Consider the following 23,546-nt stretch of genomic DNA (forward strand, 5'->3'; position numbering starts at 1 on the left):
AAATCAAAATACCATTCATGATTTCATGAACATACGTATTAAAGCAAACTTATATCATGACCGAAAATACTCAACCATAAACATTATCTCAATCCATTTTCGCATGGCTTTATATATATACACAATTTCAAAATTCAACCAAAACAAATACTAGCCTATACATGCCATATGTTCAAAATTTCGAACTTTCAAAATACCGAGATAGAGGTCGATAGTGTGACGGACTTCCTTGATGATCCCCGAGCTCGTAACTAGCTTCCAAAATCTATAAAATATTGAAAGAACAAATACACAGTAAACTTAAATAGCTTAGTAAGTCATAGGTAATTGAATTATCAAATGAACATTAATTTGATTATTTCAAGTAGGCCGATTACTCCCAATCTCAAATAGATGTATTTATAATCACATTTAAACACTTAGTTCACCACATCATATTATACAACAACACCTACCTTCATTATCAAACTTTATATAAACTTAAACATACCTGAATCGTTTAATTCGAACTCAAGTTCGGTTTTACCTTACCATTGCCCGATGAACTGTTCGGAATCAAATAGATACTCAGATAACTCGAAAAACTCGTACAATGCCAACGTCTAAGATGTGGTCTTACATGTAATCAAATATCGATGCCACTGTCCCAGACAGGGTCTTACAAGAAATCATATACGATGCCGATATCCCAGACATGGTCTTACATGTAAATCTCAAATCGATGCCAACGTCCCAGATATGGTCTCACGCAAAGTCACCTATTGGGATCCTATGTCATGACATGTGTATCCTAGTTATTCCTATGGTTCGTACGGGGCTTTCGGACGTCATAATTCGATCGAATCGAGCTCGTAATTAATTCTCCCATGCATAAAATAATTCAGCATTTACACATATATCCATTAAAATTCAATTTCAGCATTTATAATACATATATATTCAATTTAACGACATTTATTTACTTATGAACTTACCTCAGACGAAGACGAACTGACCGGGACGACTATTCGACAACTTTTGATTTCTCCCGATCCAAATCTGATTTCTTCTTTTCTTGATCTAATAAATTCAAAATTGGCTATTTAATAACACATTTCATTCAAATTTATTCCAAAAACACATAAATGGGCAAATTGCATTTTAGCCCCTAATATTTTACATTGTTCACAGTTTAGACCCTATTTCACAAAACACAAAATACACTTGATTTAACAATATCCTAGTTTGATCGAATACTCTTATAGCTCATATAAGCCCACATATTTCATTTATTTCACATTTATCCCCTCAATTTTCATTTTCACAAATAAATCCCAAATTTAGATTTTTATCAAAATTACTTAACAAAATTTAATAATCTATCATCAAATATTTGTTTTTCATCATCAACAATAATTTCATCACATTATCAACAATGACACTTCTCAAAATCATCATCAATTCCAAAAATTAAAACATGGGCTAGGTAATATACAAAGTAACAATCTCAAAAACGAAAAAATCATCAAAAACCGAGCTCAAAACATACCTCAATCTAGCTTGGATATAGCCGAACCTTCAAACAAGAAAATGGCTTTTTTTTTTCTTTAAGTTTCGGCAAAAACAATGAATATGCATGTGTTTCTTTAATGTTTATTTTAGTTAATATATTATAAAAGCCATTTTACCTTTTTAACATTTATAATTAAACATAAAAATCACGTAATTCAAGTCCATTACCTTCCATGTCAATGATCAATGGCTAAATTACAACATAAGGGCCCCACATAATAAAAACCATAGCAATAAAACACTTTAACAAATAGCAAGTCACTTTTGCATTTTACGCATTTAAGCCCCTTTTTGCAAATTGAGCACACAAACGATAGAATTTTCACACGAAACTTTCACACATTTTAATTCACATACTATAAACACCAAAAATATTTTTAAAATGTTTTTTTCACTCAGATTTGTGATCCCAAAACCACTGTCCGACTAGGGTCTAAACTGGACTGTTACAGTCGTGCATCCTAATTTTAACAGTACCAATACCAATTACCTTACTGGATGAGTTGTTTCCCATGTGCACAACTCCACCTTCAACCAAACTATTTGTGGAGAACCATTCTTTATTGGGACACATGTGAAAATAATATCCCAAATCTAGGATCCATTCGGACGTGAGCTTGGAGTTATCGCTCGTTGACACTAACAAAAAATCATCACCACTTTTATCGGCCAAATTAGCACCAGCTACATCTTCCTCATTACTCTCAGAAACTCTTTTATTTTGCAGTTTATAACAATCTGCTTTGACGTGACCTAATTACAATAACGACACCTATTGTCACGTTTCTTTGATGCTACCAAAACGGAAGCTTGCCTATCTGCCTTACTATACAAACCAAACTCATTGTCGAGTTTGTATATACTTAAAAAATGACCCTTCACATCTTCGAACAAGAGTTTGTCTCTACATAAATCAGGGTCTCCTTGAAAGACTTGTATGAAGAGGTAAAGAGCACAATAATAGCATGACCTGATCTTCATCGTCAATATGAACCTCAATGTTTTTTAAATCATTTAAAAGAGTAATGAATTGACTAATGTGATATCTAACAAGCTCACATTTGTTCATGCGAAACATAAATAGACGTTGTTTCAACACTAAACGGTTAGCCAGAGACTTAGTTGTATAAAGAGTCTCTAACCTTTTCCACAAGGCGGGTGAGGTCTTCTCTATCAATACCTCCGACAATACCGTATTCGCAAGGCACAACTGGACTGCAGACAAGACCTTTTCATCAAGCTCTTCCCATTTTGTTTGATTTAGATTATCAAGCTTTTTCCCGATAACAACCTTTTTTAAGTCGGTTTGAACTAGAATTGCCATCATCCGAACTTGCCACAGATTAAAATTTGTCTCACCATCGAACTTCTCAATTTCAAACCCTATTGTTGCCATCTCTGAACGGGCTGATATATGAAAATTGAACTAGCTCTGATACCACTTGTTGGGATCGACCCGATTAAGCAACAAGTAAAAAAATAGCGGAATAAATTGAGAAATTGAACACACAAATTTAACGTGAAAAAAATCCTTCAAAGAGGATAAAAACCATGGGAAAAGATAATTTTACTATAATGGCAAAAGACCGAAGAGTACAAAAGATGGAGATAAAAACTAAACCCTAAAAACCCGAAAACAAAGAACCCTGAAAACGTAAACACAAAATTCTCTAAATGTGTTATGAGTTCTAATCTCTAATGGCTGTATTTTTTAAGGTTGTAAAAGAGCCTATTTATAGGCTAAATTCATAAGTCAAATAATAAAAAAATAATCTAAACTAATCGAGTTTGATTGAAACAAGTAAATAGAGTTTAACTAAAAATTATTTCTCAAACTTGACTGAAATATGAGTCATACTCAATAATAACTTATTGAGATCTCTTCATTTTCACAATTTTTGCTTTCATTTACCTAATTCTCTTCTAGAATTCTAATGATTAATTATGTCATGGATCTCTTCTAGAGCACTCGCTACAATTATATGACCATTTTGATTTATTGTGTGCTTTTTTGAACCAATTGATCTAACATGGTTCAGGCATGCATTGCTTTCATTTATTCTAATATTTAATGTATTGGAACTTCAATTCAAATAAAAACATTAGCGTATTAATAACACGCTAAACCTATTTTCCATCAAAATAACACGTCACATTTTGTATATTTAAATACACAAATCAAACTATTACAAAGAATGCTTATTAATAACTAAATATATTTCTTTTTTAAAGATAAATAATAATTAGTTACAAAAAGAATTTACATTGGTATGAAGAAAAATCGTTACAATTTTCTTGAGATGTCACAAAAATATTTCCCACCAAAATTTTTTAGAGGTAAATTTTTGTGCCAAACATATAGTGACGTAAATTTATGAAATTTTTTGAGATTGTTATATAATATATACTATCAACCATTAAGTGTGATGATTAATTGCTCCCATCACATTTGTGGTGTATATTTGTGACATTGTTTTAAGTGCCACATAGAAATTTTGCCACAAATTGATACATATGTTGTAGTGTTAATAACGTATCATCATAGATTTGTCAAAAAAACGCCAAGACTCCATGTTTTCTTTCTCCACAATCACAAATGCTATCAAAATGGTGTTTCAGTTCATGTCTTGCGCAACAACAATTAGAATGATTTTCGTATAATTACCATACATCCAAGTCCTGTTTATTTGGACAATGGGCTTAGAAATTGGCCACGCCTTAATCGATGGAATATTTTCATGCCCTCTACTAGTTGACTGGATGGATAACATGCATCGAGGGTTTGTAATTCGACCACAATACTTGGTGCAAATTGTTTCATTGCCACTAACCATGACAACAACTTGTTGTAAGACTTGTCTCAATCTTCATATAATCGGGAATGACCTTTTGTTTCACATACCACGCTTTTTGATAATTGACGATGTACTTATACTGAGGTTGCATGTCGGCGATCAAAACAACAACTAGAATAGTCGGGCTTACCTTCACCAACGACATAATGCAGCTACAAATTAAGTTTGAATCTATTTTTTGATGATCCTGTGAAAGCCAAGCAAAAGTGTATGTGTGGGGTCTATTCTATTTTTAGATTTTCCAAACTTTTGCCCTCTTCCTTAGCCTAGCTCTAACTCTCTAATTACACCCATTCTCGTACTTCCAGCACTTGCCAACTTACAAAGTCAGTGAAGATACTACAATTTTGTAATCAACACAAGCTTTAATGTTATAGTGCTTAATGGCTACTACAACTACATCATTTGATAGAAATTGTGCCCTTAGATATAGATTTTCGAAATTTGGAACTGAACTTATTATATAGCTTGGCACTATATTAGGATATTCTGGAAATTCCAATACCTTAATTTCATTTATGTCAATATTGTGCAAGTGGGATGGAGGTTCAAGGAGACAAAGAATGATACAACCTCCTTCAACTTTTGGCAAGTTTGCAACAATGTTGCCATTAGTGTAATTGTCATCATCATCATCGACGTTGGCATTAGGAACACCTTCGATCTAGGGATCACTAAATTCGTTAATATCTTCATCTTCATCTAGAAGTTCGCATCACTCATCATCAATGTTCAAATTAATAGGAATCAACGATGTTGATGGTGCAACATACTAGTACAGATTGTCTAATGCTTCGTTCGAGTCAAGATCCAACCTGCATATGGACAATCTTCCTATTAGTGCATATGGTAACTCTACATATGGGGTCTCGACCTTGTATATTTCACGTATAGCTAGAGAAATATTAAAGACAAGCATGGATGGACTTGAAATATCACCTACTACGCAACTTTGTTTGGCATCATACAACTCAACGTATTGCAACATTTTTGATTGAAAAATGGGTTGATATCATAGTCGCGACATCATCATCATCATAAAGCTCAAGTGTGCTAAGATGAGAGGATTGGATAATGTTTTAAATCTATACACCAGTATAGGCAACATCCCTCGCCATAGAGCTGTAATTTTTGAATTGATCTTTGACGGTAGTTCATCAAGTTTGACAGTTGTATTGAAACACTTAACTTATTTGATGTCTTGATTGAAAAATAGTGCCAACTTCAATGTTACAAATTTCTCCATTATAATAGATTGTTACAAAGAATTTGTTGCCTATCTTTGAACCTTAAACTTGTAAAAAATTAATAGCAATAAATTAATATAAATTAACAATACTTAATATAATATAAAAAATCTATTAAAAACTAAAAATACTTACTTAATATTCTCAAAATTAAATAAATGCTTGAAACAAAATTAAAGGTTGTTATAGTAAGGTGGAGTGAAATTGTGGACTCGAAAAAGTGGCTATCTTCATTTTTTTTTTCCTGCCCAAAACTCCTTTTATGTTTTGAAGTGGGAACATAGAGGGTTTTATATAACTTTGGGGGTAGATTTGCCAATCATATCGACAAGGACTACCATTCCCATACACATAGTTTTGCCAATCATATCGAGCTAGGACAAAGCATCAACCATTCCCATACACATGCAGGCAACAAGCAACCTCCTGGGTAGCCCCAAACCCAGGTATAAATTATCACCTGTCTTCCTCTTCTTCATCTTCACCTTCTTTACTATTAGTCTTCAAAAAAGCCTACTTACTTTCACCATTGCAATACACTCTTTCCCTAACTCAAGTATCATACAACATCTCGAAATACAAAGTCTGATGCATCTGGGCAGAAAATCCGAAAAAGCATAAATAACTGTTATTCACTATTTTGGGCTGAAGACAGTAATATGGGTAGGCCGAATCCAAACCAAAGTCTAAGCCCGAATGAATTGGGTTTAAACTTTCCGTTGGCCCAATTTCAATATAATTACAATACTTAGTTAGGGTTTATTACTTTTGCTGGTACTATATATTTCTCCTCAACAAAATTCATAGTGCGGCTAGGGTTTTCTCTTCTCTGGTAGTTACTCTATATCCCTAAACAACTCCATTTTTCTTGTTAGATCTAGTTTTGATACGTCCTTTTTTTTGTTCATTTCTGGATGACTTGGTAGCTTTGTTTTACAGGTAAATTTTATAGTTTTGTTCGTGGAAAGAACAGAGATTCAGAGATGAGGTAATTTTTAAATTCTGTCGTTTTATTTTCCTTTCATTTTTATCTTTTGGGGTTATCTGGTCATGCTTTGTTTTCTTTGTAAAAAGTTGAATCTAAGTTACCCAATTTTATACATGTTTGTTTTTCTGATAAATTCCTCTTCATTATTAAGTTGTTTATTAGGATTTTAATCTTGTTTTATATTGAATGTACTTGAACTAGACGAGTTTTGGCTCCTTTTAGTCGTTTGTGTTTTATAGGATGACCTGTTTCGTACTTTTATCTATGAAAATAGGAGATGGTCTTGTTGCTAAGTGGTAGAGGTTTTCACACTTAGTCGACACTTTATGTTTTGGCTAATTGATTAGACTGGTTTTGTGCCATTCAATGTCTTTATGTTGGAAAATTTCAACTTAGGCTCTAGAAACCTTGTAAGTTGTTAATTTGGATTACAGTGATGGTTGGTGTTTCTGTTATTGTCTGAAGAACTGAGTTGAACAAATCATAGTATTTGGGTGTTCATTGTATGATTAAGAGTTGTTTATGTTGCTTGTTGTTGATTCTTGTTGACTTGTTTAGAGTTTTATTTCCTAAAAGATTTTTGGTTGTCATTTACAGTAAGCTTCAGAGTGATGCCCTTAGAGAAGCTATTTCAACCATTGTAGCTCAGTCCAAGGAGAAGCAGCGTAAGTTTACTGAGACTATTGAACTCCAGATTGGGTTGAAAAACTATGATCCCCAAAAAGACAAGCGTTTCAGTGGTTCTGTGAAGTTGCCACACATTCCTCGCCCAAAAATGAAGATCTGCATGCTTGGAGATGCCCAGCATGTTGAAGAGGTAATTTTGCAGTGTTCTCTGATAAAGCTTTGTTTGCTTACATTGCTTGAAACTGTCCTTTGTTTTCTGGACGCAAGCGTAGGAGTTATGTGGAAGTGTCTACCTCTGAGTTGTGATTTGTGCATTGATGTTAGTTGTTTTAAATGGTTTAATTTGTACTGCAGGCAGAGAAGATAGGTTTGGATTATATGGATGTTGAAGCACTGAAGAAGCTAAACAAGAACAAAAAGTTGGTCAAAAAGCTTGCCAAGAAGTATCATGCTTTTTTGGCTTCTGAATCTGTCATCAAGCAGATCCCTCGTCTCCTGGGTCCTGGTCTCAACAAAGCAGGCAAGTATTGCATCTGTTTTCAGCAAATTTTAGTCAATACCGGGGAGGCTAAGTTAATGGGATTTGCCTGTGTCTGTTGTGATTTTTGGGCTGAGATGTTACATGGCTGATTTTATGCATGAATGCAGGGAAATTCCCAACCCTTGTTACTCACCAGGAATCGCTAGAGTCCAAAGTGAATGAGACCAAGGCGATGGTTAAGTTCCAGCTGAAGAAGGTTCTTTGCATGGGAGTTGCCGTTGGGAATGTTGCGATGGAGGAGAAGCAGATCTTCCAAAATGTGCAAATGAGTGTCAATTTCCTGGTTTCATTGTTGAAGAAAAACTGGCAAAATGTAGGTTTTCTTAGCTTGTTTGTTTGTTTAGGTTGCCTGGTTACTCCTTCCATATAAAGTTCATCTTTCTTAATGAATTTGTATTAATTGCAGGTGAGGTGCCTCTACTTGAAGAGTACCATGGGCCCATCAAACAGGATCTTTTGAGTTATTTACCCATGTGTTAAGAGTTTTGTATGTGGACAAATTTTCTGTTATGTTTTGTCGTTGGAATCTTAGAGTTGTGATTTTGAGACATTGGAAGTTTTGTTTTGCATATCAACATAAAATGTTAATTTCTATCTTATTTTTAATCGTTAAAAAAGGCCCTAATGAATGGTGGCATATTGGATTGGCTCATTGGACATGCTCTATGATGGCGGAAAATAGTTATTTGGGAATGGTTATGGCTGTGGTTTTGCTGGAAAAAGAAGATTTGCATAGTAGGGTTTGAATGAACTACATTCATTACACCATGACCGCTGATAATCTTTTAATTCTAGCTAGTTAGGGATGGTAACATGACAGGGTTTATACGGTTTTTACTTGTTTATATTCGGATCAGCATTGCTTTCAACTTTAGTTTATACTTTAATGACTTGAAATTTTGTGTGTATTATATTGCTCTTTTCGAATGAAGTCAAACATATGTTATATATTTTTTATAAAATTAAAGGTTATCATTAAAAAATGTAAAAATAATTGTAAAAGAAAAGAAACAGGATATTTTAATGCAAGTATTGAAAATGGAAGACTTTTGCTCACTAATTTCAACAAAGTTTTGCACAAGCGGTAGGTATAATTGTAGTTAACTATTCAATTAATGAGTTATTCGAAGAGTTGTATTTAATTTGAAATTTAAAAATTTAATCCAATGTTTTTCGAATCTAATATGACAACTAAGAGTATTAATAATGAAAAAATATGAATTTTAACAACTAATGTAGATAATTCCAAAATAAAACACCATTTTCTAATCGACTTCGTAGAAGTATATTTCAAAACTACCTTCCTCTGATATCATTGTAGTATGTAAATTAATTATATAGAGTATTCTTTTTGCTACAATTAGTTTTTTTAATTTTATGAGTGATTAAAAATTTCCGTATATTTTATATATTTTTCAACTGCAGAAATTAGCAATGAAAACCTAAACCATAATTTCAAAAAAAAAATTTGAAAAGTTACACGCAACCGACCTTAGCTCAGTTGGTAGAGCGGAGGACTGTAGTGGTAATTGTCAGAGCAATCCTTAGGTCGCTGGTTCGAATCCGGCAGGTCGGAAATTATTTTAACCGTACTTTTATAATTGGGTTAATGTACTCTTTGATATCTTAATTTTGCTTCAACGTTCAATTTAGCAGCCGGTTTTTTTATTATCAATTTGGTACAGATGTTTGATTTCAATATTCACTTTGATACTCAATTATTTTTTGTTCCAATTAAACACTTAGTTTAGCTTTAGTGTTCAAATTGGTACTTGAGTATTTTAGTCCCAATTAAATACTTGTGTTTTTTTTTTAACTAGAGCACAAGTGTCAAATATTTATTGGGCTACATGATGAAAAAAAAGAAACTCAGGTACCTAGTTGAAAAAAAAATTCAGGTACCAAGTTGAACATTGAAGCCAAACTCAAGTACCAATGATATATTAATTATTTATAAGTCTACCATTAAATATTATGACTTAATATATCATTTGGTACCCAATTTTGACACTTTTTTTTCAATATTATACTTGTGTTTTTTGTCCAATATTATACTCATATTTAGTAAACACTAAAAAGTTAACACTATTAGAAACTAAAATTAAGCAAGATTTTAAGTGCCATAAGTACCATGAAAAAATAAAACCATCACATTGAAAAACCATAAGTACCATAAATACCACATTAGACAAAAAAAAACATGAGTACCATATTAGAAAAAAAGTACCAAACTTGAGCACTGAATAATATATTGAGCCAAATATTTATAAAGTTGAAAAACCATCTCAAATGATAAAGAAAAAGTTGATTGAGCTTTAGCTCAATTTGCATCATTGTTATTGCAGCAATGAGTAGATGTACCGAAAATAGCTTTCAGAATCAGGTAGGGGCATTATGAGTTTATTGTTATGCCGTTTGGGCTGACTAATGCATCTGCAGTATTTATGGACCTGATGAATCGAATATTCAGACCGTATTTAGACAGGGTCATGGTAGTTTTTATTGATGATATCTTGGTTTATTCCCGAGATAAAAATGAGCATGCAAAACATTTGAGAATTGTGTTGCAAATTCTGCGAGAGAAGCAGCTATATGCTAAATTCAGTAAATGTGAATTTTGGCTTCGAAAAGTGGGTTTTCTCGGTCATATTGTATCCGCAGAAGGCATCAGGGTAGATCCGAGTAAAATCTCAGCTATTGTCAATTGGAGTCCATCGAAAAATGTATCTGAAGTTAGAAGTTTCTTGGGTTTAGCTGGTTATTATCGGAGATTTGTATAGGGGTTCTCTATGATAGCTTCTCCGATGACCTGTTTATTACAAAAAGATGTTAAATTCGAATGGACTGATGAATGCCAGCAGAGTTTCGATCGATTGAAAGATTTGTTGACGAAAACACCTGTGTTGGTACAACCTGAACAGTGTAAAGAATTTATTATTTATAGTGATGCATCATTAAATGGTTTAGGTTGTGTCTTGATGCAAGAAAGTAAAGTTATAGCCTATGCTTCGAGGCAATTTAAGCCACATGAAAGAAATTACCTGGTGCATGATCTTGAATTAACTGCTATTGTATTTGTATTAAAAATATGGCGGCATTAGCGGCATTACTTGTATGGTGAGAAACGTTATATTTATACTGATCATAAATATATGAAATATTTGATGACACAGAAATATCTGAATTTGAGACAGCGTAGGTGGCTTAAATTGATAAAGGACTATGATTTGATTATTGATTACCATCCGGGTAAAGCTAATGTTGTTGCTGATGCTTTAAGTCGAAAACCTCTGTTTGCTTTGTGAGCTATGAATGCCCGATTGTCTTTGGTTGATGATGGTTCAGTCGTAGCTGAGTTGAGAGTTAAACCAACATTTCTACAACAAATATATGAAGCTCAGAAAAATGATGAGAAGCTACAGGCTAAACGAGTACAATGTGAGTCAGGTAATGATTTAGAATTTCAGATTGGGACTGATGGTTGTTTATTATTCAGAGGCAGAGTATGAGTACTGAAGAATTCAGAGCTTTTACAGAAGATTTTACACAAGGCACACAGTGGTATTATGTCCGTACATCCGTGAGGTAATAAAATGTATAATGATTTGAAGAAGATGTACTGGTGGCCAGGTATGAAACGCGATATTTCTGAGTTTGTATCAAGATGTCTAATATGTCAACAGGTTAAAGCTGAACATTAGGAACCTTCAGGGTTACTTCAGCCAATCACTATACCGGAATTGAAATGGAAAGAATCACTATGGATTTTGTATCTGGGTTACCGTTGTCTCCGAAGAAGAAAGATGCCATTTGGGTGATTGTTGACCGATTGACAAAGTCAACGTACTTTATTTTGGTACGTATGGATTATTCCTTAGATAAATTGGCTGAATTGTACATATCCAAGATTGTCAGGCTACATGGAGTGCCTGTCTCCATTATATTAGATAAAGATCCCCAATTTACGTCTCGTTTCTGGGACAAATTGTTAAAAGCCTTGGGTACTCAGTTGCATTTCAACACTGCATTTCGTCCTCAGATAGATGGTCAATCTGAGCGTGTAATTCAAATATTAGAAGATATGCTCCGATGTTGTATATTAGAGTTTGAAGGTAATTGGGAGAGGTATCTACCTTTGATTGAATTCGCTTACGATAACAGTTATCAGTCCAGTATTAAAATTGCTCCGTATGAAGCTTTGTATGGTAGAGAATGTAGAACATCGTTATATTGGATAGAGCTCAATGAAAAGAAGATACATGAAGTTGATTTGATCTGGGAAACAGAAGAAAAAGTAAAGGTGATTTGGGATAGTCTAAAAGCAGCTTCCGATCGTCAGAAGTCATATGCCAATCTTAAACGAAAAGAGATTGAATTTCAGGTGGGTGATAAGGTATTCCTAAAAGTGTCTTCTTGGAAGAAAGTTCTCCGGTTCGGTCGAAAGGGTAAATTGAGTCCAAGATTTATCGGGCCATATGAAATCATTGAAAGAATTGGACCTGTAACAGCCCGATTTCGACTCTAATCGGACATAGTGGTTTCGGGACCACAAGTCTGAGTCAAAAAAATAATTTAATATTATTTTGTGTGTTTATTTTGTGTGCATTTGATTGTGTGAAATTTTCGTGTTTTAATTTCGTCATTTAAGCGTCCGATTTAATAAAAAGGCTTAATCGCTTAAAATGAAAATTTAGGGGTTAATTATAAAAGCACCTAATTGTTGATGTCTTTTTAAATGGGAGGATTTATGATGCAATAAGACCATAAAGTAGATAGTGGGTGGCATATGACATAATTGACCTTAATATATATGTTATATATATTTATTATAATAAGGTTAATTTAGTCAATTGTTAAATTAAACATTATAATCAAAATAAATGATGAAAAGATGAATGTTTTCATCTTTTCTTAGCCGAATTCATGCAAAAGAAAAAAGAAAAGAAGCCAAGCAATATTCGGCCATTTTGAAGCTTGATTTAGGTTAGTTCTTTGTTCGGTTTTTGATAATTTTTACGTTTTTGAGATCGTTGCTTCGAATACTATCCGACCCATGTTTGAATTTTTTATTTTTATGAATATTTTGAGTTGTTCCATTGATGAATATTTGTGTTATGTGATGTTTGATGATGAATAATGAAAGATATATTTTAGATTAAAATGTTTTGTATTGGAATTTTTAGTGAAATTGAGTAAATAGGGCTAAATTGTGAAATTAAATTTTTGGGGGACTAAAATGTGAAATAAATGCAATGTGTGGACTTGTATAAGAACCATGAATATTCGGCCCTTGTGTGGTATGGGCAAATTTTGTGTAAATTGTGTTTTATGCAATAGGGAGTAAATTGAAAAAAGTGTAAATATTAGGGGCAAAATAGTAATTTGCCAAATTATGTGTTTTTGGACTAAATTGAACGTGTTAATAAATAAATTATCTCATTTTGAATATATTTAGATCGAGAACCAAAGAAATCGGAGTTAGATCGAGGAAAAGCCAAATTAGTCGAATAATCGTCCGACTTCGATTTTCCATCGTCCGAGGTAAGTCTATTAGCAATTTAATGTTATTAAATCAGCATATATATATATATATATGTATAACTATTGTACATTTGATGAGCTATAATTAAAAGTATACGAATTGAAATTAGTTAAGTATGAATGATATATATATGCATAAATCAAGTTCGAATATGTATATATATATATGTATATCTATTGTATATTTGATGAGCTATAATTAAAAGTATATGAATTGAAATTAGTTAAGTATGAATGTTATATATATACATATAAATGAAGTTCGAATATGTATATATATATGTTTATCTATTGTATATTTGATGAGTTATAATTAAAAGTATATGAATTGAAATTAGTTAAGTATGAATGTTATATATATACACATAAATGAAGTTTGAATATGTATATATATATGTATATCTATTGTATATTTGATGAGCTATAATTAAAAGTATATGAATTGAAATTAGTTAAGTATGAATGTTATATATATGCACATGTGTGAGGTTCGAATATATAGTTATGTGTATATATATAAGTTTTTGAAAATGAATGTAAAGTATAGACTTTATATATGCATATGTGTGGTTGAATAGATATAAATACAAATACAAATACAAATACAAATACTTGAGTTGGATTAAAAGTATAATTTGTAAATGCTTGTATGATTCGAACATGGATTACAAATTTTCTTGGGATAAAGTTGAGGTTGTGAATTATACATAAATGTTATGATCATGTGTTGCTATTACGAAATATATGAGAAATCATCTTTGTATCTGTGAAATTGAAATTTTCGGGCTAAGCGCCTAGCGTGCTTAATCTTGGGTGAATTTTTCGAACTTTAAGTCTAGCAGGCTAAGTGCCGGTGATCTGAATCAGGTTATAAGCCTAGCAGGCTAAGTGCCGGTGATCTGAATTAGGTTATAAACCTAGCAGGCTAAGTGTCGGTGATATGAATCAGGCTATAAGCTTAGCAAGCTAAATGCCAGTGAATATGTTAAATTAAGTGATTATATGCATTTGATATATATATATATATATAAATATGTAAATGATTTTGGATTATATATAATGGATAAGTATATGAATATTTATTTATATGTACTTGATGAGCATATAAATGTTTGGATCTATGTGTTTAGTGAATAGGTACATATATATATTGGTTGTTATGAAGATTGTTGAATATACATGTATACATTCGGCACATGTGGATTAGAAGTATAAATGTGCATTTGGTTCATGAAGTTGATAAGTAAAAATATAAGCTTTTGACATATGTATTTGAAAGATCATAGATATGCATTCGATGAAATCCAAAGGATAGGTATATTAGAAATTTAATTTATGCAATTAATGATTATGTCTGTAACTTGATTATAAACATATAATGTTTATACATATGTTCGTTAATATGTATTTTAGATTTGCTACTTTGATTGTTTTTGTCCATTTGTTTTATAGATTTTGGAGTCGCGTTACGAGCTCGGGGATCATCAGCATAGTCTATCACACTATCGACTTCTTTTGGTATTTTGTTATGTTGAACTCGATCTTATGGCATGTATAGGCTTGAGTTGTTTTTGGTTAGTTTTGAATCATAAAATATAAATAGCCATGCGAAAATGGTTTAATTTCCATGTTTGTGATCAGTTTCGTTTTAAAAACGTTTTGTTCATGATCATCTTGTTTAAATTGGGTTTTATGTGTTTTTGAATGTGTGTTTTGTTTAGTAATGCCTCGTAACTCTAATCCGGCGACGGACGCGGGTCGGGGTGTTACAGGACCGGTCGCTTATCGATTGGCATTACCACCGGAACTCGATAGAATTCATAATGTTTTTCATATGTCTATGCTACGATTGTATCGATCAGATCCTTCACATGTTATTTCTCCGACAGAAGTGGAGATTCAGCTGGATATGACTTACAGTGAAGAACCGGTCAAAATGTTGGCACGGGAAACAAATGAGCTTAGAAATAAAAAGATAAATTTGGTAAAAATACTATGGCAAAAGCATGGGATTGAAGAAGCAACATGGGAACCGGAGGAAGCAATGAGGAAACAATACCCGAACCTCTTTACTGGTAAGATTTTCGACGACGAAAATCTTTAAGGGGGGAGAGTTATAATGGCCTGAATTTTCAGTGGTGTCGGAACGGTGATTCGAGATCACTAAATCCGACAAGTGAGTAGAAAATATTATTAATTTAGTGAGTATAAGTTAAATGTGAAGTTAGGAAAATTTTTGAAATAGTGAATAGTGTACTAGAAATAAATATTAAAATAATTAGAATCGAAAACGAGGTATCGAAACCTCATAGATTTTTAATTGAGGCATAAATATTTTTACAAATATTTTTGGAGTGTTAATAAGTTAGTATTAAAGTTTCATCAAGAAATTTTAAAGTTCCGATTGTTAATTAAACAAAAAGGACTAAATTGTAACAAATGCAAAATTATGGGAATTGATTAAATAGCTTAAATGATAAAAGAAAGAGGGATTGAAAGCCAAATAGACCCAAGGTCTACTTGGCTGGACGCAAGGGCATGAAATCAACAAGAAAATAAGAAGAATTAAGGGTAAAATTGGAACATTGCAAAAATTACTTAATAAAGTTAGGATTAAAGTGAAATTATCTAGATTTCCCTTTATTTTTATGCATTTTCATTAGAAAAAACACCATATAAGGTTTCCTTAAGCTGTGTTTTCATATTTTTACTGCAAGTAAGTTCAATTCTTGATTTTTTCTTGAAATTTATGTGTTTTTGTGACTTTTACAACTAGGTCCACTTGTTGAATTCATTAGTTTTAGATTTTATGAATGAAATTAAAAGTTTCTATGAATATGTGCTGGAATTATATGATGATTTAGCATGGAATTAGAGCTTTAAATTGTTTATATGCCGATTTTATTGAAAGAATTGAATAGAAAGTGAATGTTTGAGACCTAATTGTAAAAGAGTTTGAAGTTAGGGTTTTATGTGGAAATTATGAATTTCAATAGTTGTGAAATAACTTATAATGTCTATGTAAAGTATTAATTTAGAAAAATTAGCTTAATTGAGGGGTTAATTGAGCAAGGACTGAATTGTATGAACTATGAAATTTGGGGTAAAATGGAAATCAACACTTGGCACTAAAACAGTTTTGGACAGCAGCAGTAGTCTAACTTTGAAAATCACCAAAAATTGTAGAAGTCGAATTAGAGGATGAATAAAATATAAAATTAAATATTATTGAGTCTAGTTTCTTATATAAGAAGTTGTGTAAGTAATAGAATTGTAAATCATGAGATATAATAGGTTTTATGAGACAATGTCGAATAATTTTAGGTTCACATGTTTTGACTTTGGAAAATCATAAAAATTGGAGAAAATAATTAGGGTCTTAAATTTATATTTTTAAAATACTTAATAATTCTATTTTCAAAAGAAACAAACAAGAATATCATCCGAATCCTGTACAATGAGATAATTAATTTTAAGTGAAGAAGTGTCAAAATTGTCAGGCAGCAAAATAGGGATGACTTTAAAGAATAAACTGTACTTATTGGCTAAACCAAAAATTCTGAAAATTTTATGGTAAGAAGATATATGATTCTAGTTTCAGGAAAAATTAGCGAGTCTTAATTTAGAGTTCCGTAGCTCAAAATATAAATAATTTAGTGACTATGACTCAAGGAGAAAGCTCTAAATGAATTATAAATAATAATGGAATTAGAGAGAATGTTACATATGAACATGAAATGTATTAAATTAATGATTAAATTTATTTATTTAAATCCAGAAAATTCAAATACGAAGCTAGATCGAGGAAAAGAAAAAGTTCGGGATTAGTAGATTTTTGCATACGAACAAGTATCGAGGTAAGTTCATGTAACTTGAATTATATTCTTAAATGCTTTAAATACATTTTTCTTGATGTGAATATGATTTGGATTTTTATTGTATATCCTATCCTGATATAGCCCTCCCGAAGAATATGTGGAAAATGGATTTATCCCGGACGGGTAATCTGAATTAGGGTTTAAATTTAGCCTGGACTGGTAATTCAGATCCAAGCTCGTTAGAGTAATTTTCATTGCAGGAGATTTAGCCTGGACTGGTAATCCCGACAATACTCTATGAGTTTATATTACAGGGGATTTAGCCTGGACTGGTAATCCAGCTGTAAGGATGAGGTTCGCGGGAGTGTACTCTCTAAAATGGAAATTTGTGCACATGAATATGAATTGACGGACCCAGATCTGTACACTAAAGTGTACCCCTAAAAATCCATCAAAATTCTGAGAAGTTCAACGGGATAAATATGGAAAAATAACAAGGGAATGAAAATCATGGTATTGATGAGCTCATCAAATCATGGTATATAAATTATTGATACATGAAAATTATTGAACTAACTTGAATGTTGAGTTTGTGCATGTTAGGGGAATAATGCATTGAATGGATGTATGAATGTTTATTGCATTGTATTGAAAATATTAGGTAAGTATAATTCTTGTTACATGAGCTTACTAAGCACAAAGTGCTTACCCTGTTTCCCTTTCCCCTGTTTTGTAGTGTTAAGAGCTCGGAGGTCGGATTTGGTCGGAGACGCATCACACTATCAACCTCAAGATCTCGATATATAAAGAAACTTTATTTTGGAAATCAATGGCATGTATAAGCTAATAAAGTAAATGTTAATGTGAAATGAATGTAAGGTTAGCCATTGGTATGGCTAACAAATCTTGGTTTTGGTATGTAATGAGGTTATCTTATGGATATGTTTGAATCTATCTTGAAAATATGTTGAAATGGATTGGTTGGTTTAGATTAGTCTCAGTTTAAAATTGCAGGGAATGTTAGAAATTTATAAAGGGGTTATATTGAGTTCATAAAAAAAAATTCTTATGGTTTCGATTTAATCTCGGTTTAGTCCTGATGTATGTTTTGGGCTTCGAAGGCCTATCCAAGGGATGTCATGACATGTTTCGATAAATGAATAGTATTTAACTCGTAATAACGGAAAATTAATTCGGTAAAATCTGGTAACGCCTCGTACCCTGTTCCAGCAACGAATACGAGTAGGGGGTATTACAAAATGTGTAAAGTTGAGGGCTAAATTTGTTGAAACTTTTTAGCTTTAGAACTAAATTGGTAGAATCTATAAACATTGGAGGGATAAATTTGTTATTATTTCAATAAGAGAAAGCCATTGTTAGTGATTTAATGGAGGAGAGACCAAAATTGTAACACCCTATACTAGACCTGATAGCCAAGTTCGAGCTACAGTGTGTCACATTCGTTGTCGGAGCAATTACAATCAATTCACAATTAAATTTATACAATTGGTATGATAATTATCAACAATTATACATTCCTTATTCATACTAAAGTAGATCCATATTTCATTTATATATGCACCTAATCACATATAACAAATCCACCGTATATATTACTACTAGAGTATAAGGTATAATATTTGATTGTAACATCATTCAACTACCACAAAACCTAACCTATTAGGTACATACCAAATATAAGTAATGTTGAAAACTAACAAATATGACTAAGGTCGGGATTATGGATCAGATGCCGTGGTCGATGCACGAAAATCCTAAATTAGATCTAACCTACGCATGGAGAAAGCAATTTGTATCCTGAGTAAAACATTCAGTGGTTTTTTCTATAATTTAAATAGATACTATTAACATTAACAATTATACCTAAATAAACGTGTATATCTATATGCATATATTTACCATATACTTATAACTTAAAGTTACCAATCTTGACATTCGCAATAATAAACTTGTTATCTGAACAAAATCAACACTTCTTCCTACTTCAATACAATTCACAGAGATAAATCATTATACTCATAATAATAATTTAAAACTAATTTGTAACACCTCGTAATTCAACCCAATCGTTGAGTTTGATCGTCGAACCCAAGCTACAAAATATTGCCATAGATAACAAAATAAAACACTTACCATTTATAGCAATTAATTTCATTTAAACATCAAATCGTGTCATAATTCCATGAATAATGTGAAATACAACCAAAACTGAGTCTCAAACGAGTTTACAAAAGCTCTTAGGTTGACCCAATAACAAATAATGACTATATTAGAAACTTTTTAAAAATAATGGAAAATTTACAAAACAAGGACCACACGGCCATGTAACTCACTGTGGTTGTGTGAACCAAAATCGATTAATTCTTCTAGTAGTCACACGGCAGTGTCACCAACCCGTTTGTGACACACGGTCATGTGGTCAAACCGTGTGGTTCCGAAATCTCCTACATTCCAATCATCACACGGTCATGTCACCAGCCCGTGTGTGTCACACAGCCGTGTGCCAGCTCATGTAGTACAAAAATGTACCACTTTGATCCCTGTTCAAGCCAACTACTCCAAAACCTTAAAACATACATTTTTGTAAACTTAAAACCTACACAAATCATCTCAAAACCAAGCCAAAACATGTAATATATCATTCTCTTAAACATCTAACCAATATGCCACATTGACACCAATACAAATCAAGGTATTATGTATCAATACAATCAATTCAACTACTTAAACCACTCAAGCTTAACCTACCATATTAATCATGTTTTCATGCCATTTACACCATATTATCTCAAACAAGCCAAATTCAACATTTGCCCCTTATACATACTTATAAGAATTATATACAAGTTTCAAAAACTAGTCATCACATGTAGATCAACTAGTAAACTTTCAAAACAATTAAATATGCAATACATCCCTAAATACATAGCACATAATCGAGTCGGAACAATAAAAGACTACTAAATCCAATTACCATTATAACACTTCATACCATATTCAAGCTTATTTATAATTTACTTATACTTAACCAAATACATACACCATTATCTAGTATATAAATCATGTGGACAAAAGTTATACCAAGATGGCGCAACATTTAAGTCATATCCTACAATTCACCATCAAGTTCATACTTTCATATAAGTGTTACCCATCCAAAATTACACATATATTAGTCCTATTTTCATACCATTTCTAAGTAACATTCTCGTTTGTATAATCATTCGAAAACAACCAACTCAATAAGGTGCAATTTAGCATTTACCATACCATTTCACTTCTTAAATTTACCAATTCACCTATCTAAGTATTTTAAACATGGTTAAAACATACATATACCAACAAGTCACTAATCATTTATGCCACATTCTCATTTCAACTTATATAATTCTAGCATATGATCTATCAACAATAAAGCATATAATCAAATTATACCAACTTCCAAGTACATATTCATATTTTCCATACAATTCATAGTTTACGATTTAGTCCCTTTTAAGTAAGTTCATCAAAATTATAATTAATCTAAACTAATAAACATTAAATATAATCAAACATATCACAAATATTATATAGTAAGTTCCATATCAACTTACCTAGGAAAAATCAACCAACAAAACATCGGGACTATTCCACAATTTTTATTTTTCTTTAATTATCTTTCGGTTGATTCAAATCTTGATATATAATAATTCATTTCAATTTATCAATTCCAACCATTTTATAACAACCTATTGTAATAATATATTAATTCAATTTCATTTTCTGAAAGCTTCATATAATTTTACATTTTATTTAATTTAGTCCCTAAAAGCGAAATAGCCATATCTTTCAAATTTGAGCTCCAATTTACAATCCGATTTCAATTAAATTCTTCTACAGTCCTCTATTATCTATAATTATAGAAATTTAATATCAATTTTAAATTTTAAAATTTAGTCCCATGTTCAAAAACTAGCAATTAAACTTTATAAACTAGTCCTTTTTCACTTCTAAGCTTAAATTCTAACAATTTAACACCAAAAGCTTCAAGCATTCATCAATGACATCTTTTAGAAACTTTAATAATTTTGAAAAATAACACTCGAGTTAACTAAATCGAGCTACAATGATCTCAAAAATATAAAATTTACGAAGAACAAACTTAAAATCACTCATCATGCAAGGCAAAATGTCTCAAGCTTAAAAATCTATTTTCTTTCCCTTATTGCTTCATGAAGGAGAAGAAGAAGATGAAACCATGTTTCTTTTCTCCACTTTCTTATTTGTTTAATATATTTATATATATTGTACTTTTTTTGTATTTTAACTAAAATTTAACATAATTTATAAACATAAACCACACCTAACCATCCACTTTAGGCTAAAATGGTTTATTTACCATTTTAGACTTTAGTTTGATTACCATCTTAATCCTTTAGCAATTAAAATCTATAACGATTAACTTTTACAACTTTTACAATTTAATTTTTGTACCTTAATTAATTATCTAACTGACAAAATTAAGGAGTCAAACTTTAATTAAACTTTATACTAACCTTGTAAATATCAAATAATGATGTTTATGGTCTCAAACATTGGAAGTGGGGCTCCAAAACCACATTTTTCAATACTACTAACTTTAGGATCATTACACTTGTACCTTAATTAACTATTAATTAAACAAAAATTGCTAGACCAAATTTTAATATATTTTTATACTAGCCTCGTAAATTACGAACACGATTTACGAAAATGACATATCTAAATTGTAACACCCCTAACCCATATTTGTTGCCGAAATAGGGTTACGGAGCATTACCAGAATTTACAGATCCAATACAGACATTTCATTTCATTTCATTTAGCATTCATGTCAGAAAACAAATCAAAATCAATTATATTGTCCCTCACTTGAGCCCTCGAGGCCCAAAATATGCATTAAAAACAAGCCGAGACTAAACTGGATACTCAGAAAGTTTTTCACAAAATATCAAAATTTTTCCAAGGTGCAAGGGACACACGCCCATGTGGCCAGGCTGTGTGGCTCAAACGATCAAGAGGCACACCCATGTCTCAGGTCGTGTGGGCATTCGAAATAGGGACACACGGCCGTGTCCCAGCTCGTGTCTAAATTAGGGTGCTCACTAACTTAGGTCACACGGCCAAGCCACACGTTCGTGTGCTAGGCCGTGCAAGCATACTGACTTGCATTAAATAGGTGTAGGGGTCACACAGCCAAGTCACACGCCCGTGTGCTAGGTCGTGTGAAAATACCTGAGCATTCTATTTTGAAATTTCAAAGATGCAGGGGACACGCGACCAAACCACACGCCCATGTGCTAACACACGGCTGAGACACACGCCCATGTCTATACCCATGTGGACGAAAATAGGTCATTTCTAAGGCCACTTTTCTCACTCAATTTGTCTTCCACATACATTGACACTTTAACACATCTTCAAGCCACAACAAGCAATCAAAACAAGCCTAAAACCAAATTTTATACATTACATATTATCACATATATTAACAAAAAACAAACATCAATATGACTACATGACTTTCATCATTCATCCATTTCAAACATATTAAGGCCATATATTTATATACTCATCAAAACATGTCAATCACAAGCCATTCCAATGGTTATTTACAACAAAATACTTATAAGCCAACATTGGTCAATTTACCTTATACGTGCCATTATCTCCAAAAGTAATTTGCTATTTATACCAAAATGAGCCAAAGGATAGTGAGATGTTGCACCGACTAGCTTCCAACCAAATCGAGCTTCCAAATTACTATAAAACAGAGGAAATGAAACAGAGTAAGCATTTAATGCTTAGTTAGTTCGTATAACGGAAATTAACTTATCATTTATTTACATTTAAGGTAAGCATATAAAATACATCCAAAGAAATTTGGCTAATAGCCTAAACACATAACCTCATCAAACATGTTAGTCATGTAGTTCACATGAATACCAAGAAACATGTATGAGCTCATCAAATATCAAATTTCCATGTGTTTCATGTATATACAAGTACTAATTCATTTTGAACTCATATTTTCTCATGTCAGGATTTTGCCCGTTGAATCATTTGAAATGTCGATGGATATATGGGTAGTACACACAAAGTGTATAAAACTGTAATTCGTCAATTCTTATTTAAGAATGTTCATATGAGCACATAAACGGGAAGCTCTGTCGAGCCATCTAATGGGAAGCTCATGTGAGTCAATATCAGGAAGTTCAAGTGAGTCAATATCGGGAAGCTTCGGAGAGCCATTAATCGAGAAGCTCGCAAGAACCATATAACGGGAAGCTCAGGAGAGCCATATATCGGGATGCTCATACGAGCTGCAGTGTGTTC

General features: G+C 32.2%; 1 protein-coding gene and 1 non-coding gene across 3 annotated transcripts; both read left to right on the plus strand.

Annotated features, from left to right (window-relative positions):
• The first annotated feature begins 6,393 nt into the window (after positions 1-6,393).
• Positions 6,394-8,461, plus strand: LOC105799222 (60S ribosomal protein L10a). 2 transcript variants are annotated; one of them, XM_012629658.2, is made up of 6 exons: positions 6,394-6,485; positions 6,593-6,641; positions 7,239-7,458; positions 7,623-7,788; positions 7,917-8,122; positions 8,216-8,461. In XM_012629658.2, exons 2-6 carry the CDS (start codon positions 6,637-6,639, stop codon positions 8,267-8,269), a joined length of 651 nt encoding a protein of 216 aa, XP_012485112.1. In that variant the 5' UTR covers positions 6,394-6,485; positions 6,593-6,636; the 3' UTR covers positions 8,270-8,461. The 2 variants fall into 2 exon arrangements, with proteins under 2 accessions (XP_012485112.1, XP_052476362.1); XM_052620402.1 differs by having other exon boundaries at positions 6,444-6,485; positions 6,580-6,641.
• Positions 8,462-9,295: 834 nt separating this feature from the next.
• On the plus strand, positions 9,296-9,385 carry TRNAY-GUA (transfer RNA tyrosine (anticodon GUA)). The gene is given in 2 exon segments: positions 9,296-9,332; positions 9,350-9,385. It is a non-coding gene; the product is annotated as a tRNA-Tyr (tRNA).
• Positions 9,386-23,546: the final 14,161 nt, after the last annotated feature.

Source organism: Gossypium raimondii, chromosome 9 (assembly GCF_025698545.1).
Source record: "Gossypium raimondii isolate GPD5lz chromosome 9, ASM2569854v1, whole genome shotgun sequence".
Lineage (NCBI taxonomy): Eukaryota > Viridiplantae > Streptophyta > Magnoliopsida > Malvales > Malvaceae > Gossypium > Gossypium raimondii.